A 9,970-nucleotide genomic window follows, 5' to 3' on the forward strand; every position below is an offset into this window, starting at 1 on the left:
GCTAAGTTCTTCATTAGAAAAAGACCCCAAATCACACTCAGCTTCCACCTTAAGAAATTAGAAAAGGAATGATAGGTTAAAAATAAAGTAAGCACAAGAAAGGAAAAAATAAAGATCAGAGCAGAAGTCACCAAAATGGGAAAACTAAAACGATAGAGAAAATGAATAAAACCAAGATTTTATTTTTTGCTAAGAGCAGTTAAGATTGATAAACCTCAGGGACACTGGGTGGCTGAGTCAGTTAAGTGTCCAACTCTTGATTTCAACTCAGATCATGATCTCACGGCTTGTGGGGACTGAGCCCCACGTCAGGCTCTGTCAGTGTGGGATGAATAGGCCACGCTTTTCGGTTTCTTGGCATCTCTCTCTCTTTTTATGTGAAACTGGAAATATTTTCTAATTTTGTAAATGTTTATTTATTTTTGAGATGGTGGTGCAGAGAGAGAAAGACACAGAATCCAAAACAGGCTTCAGGCTCTGAGCTGTCAGCACAGAGCCCAACACGGGGCTCGAACCCACAAACTGTGAAATCATGATGGGAGCCGAAGACAGACACTTAACTGCCTGAGCCACACAGGCGCCCCTAAAACTGGATATTTTAAATAACATAATGTGGCAGTAAGATCCCCTTCCCCCTCCTCAGAAGGTTTAGCTCAGTTGTTCTGTTTATTTGGTGATTTTCTTTTCCTAATTCTGTTAAGTCTGTATTCTTTGTTGTGAGAAGCCTCTGCTCAGTTATCCCAGTTTTCTGGTAATGGCTGGGCAGTCCCTTAAAACAGTAAGCCTTTGCCAAGTGGCCCCTCATGTGTTGGGGCCCCCTCACTGCCCTGGCAATCAAGAACTCTGCCCTAGCCCTTACTTCCTGTTTGCTCAGTCTCCAGACCAAGCACATGGGAGAGAGAAACGCTGTCCATGGTATTTCCTGGGCGTGTGCACAGCCTCCTCGTTAAGGGGCAGTGAGTCACAGCTTCTCATTCTCAAAATGTTCCTTTTAAGTTCTCGACCAGCCTCTTGTTTGCCTCAGCTGATATCATCTCCCCAGACAGCTATGATGTGATTGAAATGCCACTGTTTTTGACAAATGTCCTGGGGATTGGGCTTTACTCCCACAGTGAGCTCTTAATCAGCAAAAATAAAGACCGTTCTTGTAGATGGGGCATTTCTGGGGAGCTGCCATCTGCGGATTTTTGACAGTTCCCTGGGGATGGGGCTTCTGGGGAGCTTCAAGCCCACTCGGTCCCTCCAATGGCTGATAGCTAGGCTGCTGCTGTTTCTCACTGCTGTGTTTCTGAGGCTGTTGGTTTTCGAGGATTCAGCCATTTTTCTGGAAGGAACTCTCCCCAAATTGCTGCAAGCCTTTGGTCACTTTCCAAAGTTCTGGGAAAGTTTCTTGTGACAATTTTTTTTTTTTTGTAAATGCTTTGATGGAACAGAAGATATTCAGATGTCCTTATTCTTCCATAATGGAAGTGCTCGTCTCCTCAGATTTACTCCTGATTCAGTAATAAGGGGGGGGGGGGGGATGCACATGCGGAATTTTGCTTTTGCAAAAATATTGGCCAAAAAGTTTCTGAATCCAGGGCTGACAAAGATGAGAGGAAATAGGCTTTTTCTCACACAGAGTTGGTGGGAGTGTAGCTTTTCTGGAAGGGAGACGTGGTACTTGTCCTTATCAATTGGAATTTCAGAAAAACCTGTTTTTCTGCTGGAACTTCTTGGGCCAGAGACCCCAGCAGGTTGGAGAGGGGCCACCAGCCTCCACCACCTGAGGGCAAAAGGCCATTTGCTGAGAGGAAGAGGGTGAACAGAGGCAAAACAGAGGCACGTCGTGCCATGCAGGGCTGGCCATACAAAGCCTCAACATGCGCAGGAACAGGCAGAGAGGGAGCGAGAACGGGGGCCAAGCCTCCCTTCCCAGTGTGGTGGGGAGATGGCAGGAGAGCTTTCTGACTGCAAGAAGGGAAATGCAGGTGTCGGGGCATGTGGATAGAGAGTTTGCAGCATGATTCTTGTGCACCTTCGAGAGCCAGACCATAGGCGAGATGTAAACACCTTAAAGCAGTAGTTTGGTCCTGTGATCAACAGAGGCCAAACTATCGATGACAAAAGTTGGTTAGACCATGCCTCCTTTTTCACAGGCCCAAACTCCACACCCCAGACGAAAAGGGGCAGCCTAAGAGGATGGGAACGCCCCCTCTCGTGGGAGGTGCCCCTTCTGTTTGCATTTACAGCTGGGGAAGTGGGGCTCCAGATTTTGAGGGGGCACAGTCACATCTCAGCAGACTCTCCTGGGTGAGGACAGAAGCTGGGTATCTGTGCCTGTCGGGTATCTCTGGTTCTGGGATTTCACACACCGCCCCCACGCTGGACCTTACCCTGATTCTCTAGAGTAGCTCCATGCTCTGGCGGGGAGGGGGAACAAGGTCAGTCTGCTTTACTCCTGAGCTGTGAATATTCTCCAGCTGGAGGGGCCTCCTTGGGCTCCCAATTCCTCCCCATGCTTCCCAGAGCCCTACTTGGGTACAGTGGGAGGCACCAGCCACTCCCCCTCAGTCCCTAGCTCAGTCTATGTTCCCCCTAGAGGCTCTGAAATTCTCTACAGGGCAGACTGACCTGGGGGTATCACAGGGGTCTCCCTGACAGTCCTGTGTCTGAAACTCTGTCTCCATCTCTGTCTTGGGGCTGGCCCATGGTGTCAGTGAGAAGGGGGTCCCCTCCTTTCCCCAAGACTCCCATCTCAGCTCCTGCTTTTCCTAGACCCAAGGATCCTGGGGGCAGATCCTGAAGAGGAAGAGCCCTTTGAGAGCTCTCCCTGTGTGGCTTCAGGGACCCCTCGCCCTTCACTACCCGTCGAATTTGCAGACATGGGTCTGGATGTGAATGGGAGTTGCCAACAGAAGAACTGGTTGTTGCAGCAAGTAGCCTACTGCCGCACAGAATGTGCTAGCTGTTCCCAGCACCCCTGCATTCTGGCCCCCAAGCTTCCATCTTTGGGTCACAGGGAACCTGAGCCCGGAGCCCACTCCCATCCCAGGTCAGAATGGAAGCATTCAACACTGAAAACTATAGAGAGCTAATGAAAGAAATTGAAGACACACAAAAAAGGAAAAATATTCCATGCTCCTGGATATGAAGAAGAAATATTGTTAAAATGTCAATACTACCCAAAGCAATCTAGATATTCAATACAATCCCTATCAAAATAACACCAGCATTCTTCACAGAGCTAGAACAAACAATCCTGAAATTTGTATGGAACCAGAAAGACCCTGAATGGCCAAAGCAATCTTGAAAAAGAAAACCAAAACAGGAGGCCTCACAATCCCAGACTTCAAGCTGTATTACAAACCTGTAACCATTAAGACAGTATGGTACTGGCACACACACAAAAAAGACACTCAGATCAATGGAACAGAATAGAGAACCCAGAAATGGACTCACAAATGTATGGCTAACCAATCTTTGACAAAGCAGGAAAGAATATCCAATGGAAGAAAGTCTCTTCAGCAAGTGGTCCTGGGAAAACTGGACAGCGACATGCAGAAGAATGAGCCTGGACCACTTTCTTACAGCAGACACAAAAATAAACTCAAAATGGATGAAAGACCTAAATGTAAGACAGGAAGCCATCAGAATCCTCGAGGAGAAAGCAGGCAAAAACCTCTTTGACCTTGGCTGCAGCAACTTCTTACGCAACACGTCTCCGGAAGCAAGGGAAACAAAAGCAAAAATAAACTATTAGGATCTCATCAAAATAAAAAGCTTCTGCACAGCAAAGGAAACAATCAGCAAAACTAAAAGGCAACCGACGGAATGGGAGAAGATATTTGCAAACGACACATCCGATAAAGGGTTAGTATCCAAAATCTATAAAGAACTTATCAAACTCAACACCCAAAAAACAATCCAGTGAAGAAATGGCCAAAAGACAAGAATAGACACTTCTCCAAAGAAGACATCCAGATGGCCAACCGACACATGGAAAAATGCTCCACATCACTCATCATCAGGGAAATACAAATCAAAACCACAATGAGATACCACCTCACACCTGTCAGAATGGCTCACATTAACAACTCAGGCAACAACAGATGTTAGTGAGGATGCAGAGAAAGAGGATCTCTTTTGCACTGTTGGTGGGAATGCAAACTGGTACAGCCACTCTGGAAAACAGTATGGAGGGTCCTCAAAAAATTAAAAATAGAACTACCCTACAACCCAGCAATTACACTACCAGGTATTTATCCAAGGGATACAGGTATGCTGTTTTGAAGGGGCACATGCACCCCAGTGTTTACAGAAGCACTATGGACAATAGCCAAAGCATGGAAAGAGCCTAAATGTCCATCGATGGATGAATGGATAAAGAAGATGTGGTATACACACACACACACACACACACACACACACACACACATACACACACACACACACACACAATGGAGTATTACTCCAAAAAGAATGAAATTTGCCATCTGCAACTACGTGGATGGAACTAGTGGGTATTATTTTAAGTGAAATTAGTCAGAGAAAGACATCATATGACTTCACTCATAGGAGAACTTTAACATACAAACAGATGAACATAGGGAAGGGAGGCAAAAATAACATGAAAACAGGGAGAGAGAGAAAACATAATGGACTCTTGAACAGGAGAACAAACAGAGGGTTGCTGGAGAGGTGAGAGGGGGGATGGGCTAAACGGGTAAGGGGCATTAAGGAATCTACTCCTGAAATAATTGTTGCATTATATGCTAACTTGGATGTAAATTAAACAAACAAACAAACAAACAAACAAACAGAATGGAAGTGCTCAGAGCCCAGGACTCTAAGGAGTGATGAACCCAGGCCATGGGCAGCAGCCAGCCCAGAGACCCTGATACCATGGGAGGGCCTGGGTACCTCCTCCCCTCAGAGAAAACCATTTCTCCACTTCTGACCAAACCCCAAACCTGCTTCTCCTCTCTCTTGAGAACACATGTGTGCACACACAGGCACAGACACAGACACAGACACAGACACAGACACGGACAACTCTTGGCCAGCAACTTATGGCAGAGCTTTTCTACCTAATTAAGTCACCATTCCCACACTTCTGTCTTAGGAGGGTGATTCATTCTGCTAATACCTTAGGATCTTTTTACCTGTGTTTTTGAGAGATATTGAACTGAAATTTTTCCTTTCTCAAAATTTACTTTTCAGGAGCACCTGGGTGGCTCAGTCGGTTAAGCATCTGACTTTGGCTCAAGTCATGATCTCCCGGTTGGTGACTTAGAGCCCTGCATCAGGCTTGCTGCTGTCTGCACAGAGCCTGTTTCAGATCCTCTGTGCCCTTCTCTCTCTGCCCCTCCCCTGCTCATGCTCTCTCTCTCACAAACAAATAAACATAATTTTTTTTTTTTTACTTTTCAGGTTTTGCAACCAGGCTATTCTGGTTTCCTAACACATTTTCTATTCTCTGGAGGAGTTTATGTAAGATTGTCATTAATATTTTTCTAAAGTGTTTAGAAGGATTTGCTAATGAGGTGGGCTGAGCCTATAGATTTTTTGATGGGAAGATTTTAAACCATAGATTCTATTTCTTGTGTCAGTTTCAGTAAGTTGTGTTTTCTAAAAAGTTGTCCATTTTATCCAGATTTTCAAACTCACTGGCACAGAGTGTTCATATCTATGGGCTCTGTAATGATGTCTCACTCTTTCCATCCTAATGGCTGAGGTGGGGAGAACAAAGATGGACTTCCAGGCAATGGAACAGCATGAGCAAAACCCTAGCACAGCGATTCAATCAGCAGCTGGACCCCCACCCCCATCTGTTTGGAGATTTGAGGCATGTGCCCCAAGGATATATGGGGACCCAGTACCAGGTCCTGCTGATACTGGATAGGCATTTGTGGGCAGAAGCGGCTGCCATTTCATTGGATGGTTCCATCTGGGGTCCCAGAGACAGCCTGAAGAGCAACCTGAGTTATGCTGTGGCCTGAAAACAAGGCCACGGCAACCATCCTGCAGGCTCCCTCTGCACCACTAGGGTGCCATCTCTTGCTGGCCGGTATCTCCATCAGGTATGCTCACTTGGATGCCTGGTGCTGTTGCTCCTCTACCAGCAGGACCCCAGCACTGCTTGAGAGCCCAGTTTATAATTACCACCTGGCCCACCCATCCAACCTTATGCCAAGCTTGCTCTGTCAGCACAGTCCTGACCTCTCTGGCCTCCAGCTCAGACCCCTGCCCCTTTACTCCATGCCCCCACATCCACCTGGCTCTGCGATATGCTAAAAGCAGATGTCATTGTGGGCCAGCTCCTCTGGCTTGGATCAAGCAAGGACCTATCCAGACAATGGCTGGGACTCTCCATAGGCTGAAGCATAGCTGGCCATGCTCATGCTGCCATAGGGCCCAGACACACCCACGGGCACCATAACACAGAACCAAAGAGGAATGTGTCATCACTTTAAACTCAAAACTTAGGGGCACCTGGGTGGCCCACTCAGTTAATCATCTGACTTCAGCTCATGTCACGATCTCATGGTTCGTGGGTTCAAGCCCCACATCGGGCTCTGTGCTGACCGCCCAGAGCCTGGAGCCTGCTTCAGATTCTGCCTCTCTCTCTCTCTCTCTCTCTCTTTCTGCCCCTCCCCTGCTTGCACTTCATCTCTGCCTCTCAAAAATGAATAGACATTATAAAAAAATTTAAACTCAAAACTTAAATCAACAAATAGTGCTTCTTCACCTCTGAACAGAAGTAGGAGTTCCCCACTAGGAATGACTCATTTCTTTTCACTGACCCTTCTCTGTGTGTGTTATCTTCAATTTCAACTTTATGAAATAGGACTCTGGTGTTTTTTAAACTGTCCAATGTGACTGCCACTTTGGGCAATATTGAAATGGGAGCTTGGGGCTGGAGCCTCAGGGAGGGGGTCCCTCTGGACAGCACCCAGTGGACTCAATCATGTACGTCTATTCTTGACGACAAAATGTTTTTGAGAACTAAATGCAAGCACGCTCTGTGGTACTCATCATGCAACACGTTGCTGCTGCAGGAGCTCATAAATTAGGTACAAGAAATAATTTTTATCTGGCCAGGGATTGGGGACCAGCCCTGAACGGAAAACAGCACAGCTGGCTGTAAGACAGAACTTTATTTCTAAATGGAGCTGGGGATGGGTCTGGTAAGGGTACATGTCTGTCCCCTGAAGTGCTCTGGTGTCCACCCCCGGCCTCAACAGCTGCTGATGAGCCTGGGAAGGGACAAAAAGTGGGTCTTGGGGGTGGGCTGTTTGAAGTGAGGGAGGCCCCAGGTCTCCTTTCCAGGCAGGCCTCCTTTAAGAAGCTGGCTGCGGATGGCCCTGAGCCGTGGAGGCTTCTCACAGAGCCGCAGGCCAGCCGCCTGGGTTTTGGGGCTGCAGCACCACGGCAGCCACCTCATAACCCAGGAGGACAGTCAGAGTGAGGAACTCGATTTGGGAACACCCTCGGCCCTCTGTCTCCTCCAGCTTGAGCACCTGGTGAAGGAGAACAGGTTGGGCTCCAGGAAGGGGCTTTCTGGTGCTGGCTGGAAAGGGTGTTGCTCCCCGGCCAGGGACCCTGCTTCTCTGTGCGGTGGCAGTTCCTGGGGAGGCACTTAGAACACGGGGTAGAAGGGCAGCTGTCCCTGTCCCACAGCAAGGGCCCTCCAGGCTGGGTCCCTTGTTCCTCCCTCCCTTCCCTGTCCACCCTTGGACCCTTAGGGCAGAACCAGCCCAAGCCCACCCCCTTTTTGTCCCCTGTTTTTATCTCGGCCCCTGTCTCTATGCTGTCCCACTTCCTCCTTATTCCTGCCCTTCATCTGTCGTTTAACTCCGTCTGTCCTTCAGGCACCCTCATTTTATCTGTCTTTCCCTTTCTTTGTGTCCCTCCGACTTCTCTTGATGTCTGCCCCCACCCTCTTCCCTTTCCTCCTCCACTCTCCCCACAAACTCCAACAAGAGGCGGTTACAACCTTGGAGCATGCTCTCCAGGCTGTCCTGGCTTTTGGCATTGGCATCCGGGATGGGAGCGGCAGTGGCTCTGGGGACGGGGACGACAGGGAGCAGCAGCAGCAGCAGGACCAGCGGGAGCCACGTGGCTTGGCAGGTAGGACTGGCGAGGCAGTGAGGGCTGGGTGGTCCGAGCCCCTGCCCTTTGTCCAGGCACCGCCTCCCACTCCGCCCACCCCCCCTCTCCCCGACCCCCCCTCAACCCCGAGTCCTGGCCCTCAAGCCTAAGCCTCAATCACGCCTGACCTGCCCGCGGACCTGCCGGACTTCCCGCCACCCTCGTGTCCGCCCGCAGCCCGGTCAGTGGCCTCTGGGAGCTGCCCCTGGAACTACCTACCCCTTCTCCAGCCGGAGCCACGCCCCCTGCCGACCACGCCCAGAACCACTCCCCAGTTTTGACCACGCCCCACTCATTGTTACACACACCCAACGATTCGCAGTGACCACGCCCCCAGGACACAACCACGCCCACACCCCTAGAATCAAGGCAAACTTCCACCCGTTGGCCACCCTCTGATCACAGCAGGCCACGCCCCAGGCCAGAGCCACGCCTCTACTTGTAGAGCAAGGACCCTGGAGTGTGGGGGCCCTCCTGTGTTCCGCTCACAAAGCCCTGTGCCTTCTAGGTCCTTGGCCTTCCAGTTTGTCAGCTTGGGGAGCCCTTCCCCCACTGTGGCCTGGAAGGTCTGTCCAGGCAGCACGCTGGGCACCCACGGGGACCACCTCCTGTGCCCACTGTCCCCATGGCATGACTTTATTTTGTCCCAGTTTTCAGTTGAATCAGGAGAGTAAATCTGGTTCCTGCTTCCTCACAATGCCTTATACTGGAGGATGACAAATCATTACCATTTGAGGGACAGCCTCTTTATAGAAACTTAGAAAATTTTATCTTCAGTATTCTTACATTTCACTTTAACGAAGTGTGGATATTTCCATATCTTTCCTGTTTGGAGCACCAGATGCTCTTTTGAGGTCACTTTGGTTTCTTCCCCCGCCCCCCCCCCCCCCCCCCGCCTCCGAATATATGAAATTAAGTAGCCCTCGCCCCAAGTAGTTCCTTCTCTGCATCTGTAGTTTCCACCACTTCGGAGATTCCTGTGATCTTGCCCATGCCTCCACGTTTGTACCCCTTTCCTGGCACACATTATTCTTGCTGAGGTCTCCTGCACGCAGTCCTTGACACACGTATCTCCCAGCCCATTAACCCATTAACCCCCGGCTCATCGGAACCACTGAATACTGTTCGTACTCAACATTTCACTTCTTTACTTACTCCTACTTCATGTTACCAATACCCTCTAGTTTCCTTGGAGATGTTTATTTAGCATAGGTGCGTCAGTTTGCCTTTTTCTTTTCTTTTTTTTTCATGTTTATCTACTTAGGGCACACATGCGAGCGGAGAAGGAGCAGAGAGAGGCAGAGAGAGAGAATTCCAAGTAGGCTCTGCCCTGTCAGCACAGAGCCCGACACGGGGCTCAATCCCATGAACCGTGAGATCATAACCTGAGCCAAAAACAAGAGTTAGATGCTTAACCGACTGAGCCACCCAGGCGCCCCCAGTCTGCTTCTTAGTGGCTTAAGTCTCAGATGTCTCTCTGCCAGAGCTCCTTTTCTCCCGGGAGCCCCTGCAATCCTGCCTGCAGGAAAAGCCACTCACTTCCGCTTCCCAGAGGTTTCTGGAGAGCCCATACTTCACGAAGCTGGCAAAGCTGGTGTTGGCTTTCCCGTGTGTCCACCCCACCCAGACAACCATGATACAAAAGGATTCCCCTTCCTTACTTTTAAACTAAACTACCTCAAATTTCTTCTGTTGTCATGCAAGCTTAGCTGGGGGGGGGGGGGGTGGGGGGGAGGGGGGCTCCTGCCAGGCTGGAGGGCTGTCCTGTGGTCCTGAGCTCAGCACTTGCTTTCTTGTCCCACTGGCATCATGTCAGGTGATCGTGTAGAGAAAAGAA

At 49.5% G+C, this 9,970-nt stretch overlaps 1 protein-coding gene across 6 annotated transcripts; it reads right to left on the minus strand.

Annotated features, from left to right (window-relative positions):
• Positions 1-7,120: 7,120 nt before the first annotated feature.
• On the minus strand, positions 7,121-9,205 carry LOC144614756 (uncharacterized). 6 transcript variants are annotated; one of them, XR_013552860.1, is made up of 4 exons: positions 8,262-8,341; positions 7,979-8,118; positions 7,503-7,609; positions 7,121-7,238 (listed from the first exon to the last, which is right to left on the minus strand). XR_013552860.1 is itself a non-coding variant. In XM_078439912.2 (4 exons), the coding sequence occupies exons 1-4, from the start codon at positions 8,427-8,429 to the stop codon at positions 7,220-7,222; spliced, it is 354 nt and encodes a 117-aa protein (XP_078296038.1). In that variant the 5' UTR covers positions 8,430-9,205; the 3' UTR covers positions 7,121-7,219. The 6 variants fall into 6 exon arrangements, 1 of the variants encoding a protein (XP_078296038.1); XM_078439912.2 differs by lacking the exon at positions 8,262-8,341 and adding an exon at positions 8,353-9,205 and having other exon boundaries at positions 7,503-7,620; XR_013552862.1 differs by lacking the exon at positions 7,503-7,609.
• Positions 9,206-9,970: the final 765 nt, after the last annotated feature.

This window comes from Panthera onca, chromosome E3, assembly GCF_046562875.1.
Source record: "Panthera onca isolate mPanOnc1 chromosome E3, mPanOnc1 haplotype 2, whole genome shotgun sequence".
Taxonomy (NCBI): domain Eukaryota; kingdom Metazoa; phylum Chordata; class Mammalia; order Carnivora; family Felidae; genus Panthera; species Panthera onca.

Bases quoted from the DNA above. Each gene is read 5' to 3' on its own strand.
- LOC144614756 (XM_078439912.2), bottom strand. From the start codon at position 8,429: ATGAGTGGGGCGTGGTCAAAACTGGGGAGTGGTTCTGGGCGTGGTCGG. The intron at 8,119-8,352 runs GTAGGTAGTTCC...CTGCCTCGCCAG, and splicing joins TGGCTCCGGCTGGAGAAGGG to TCCTACCTGCCAAGCCACGT. The intron at 7,621-7,978 runs GTTGTAACCGCC...CCGTGTTCTAAG, and splicing joins CCTGGAGAGCATGCTCCAAG to TGCCTCCCCAGGAACTGCCA.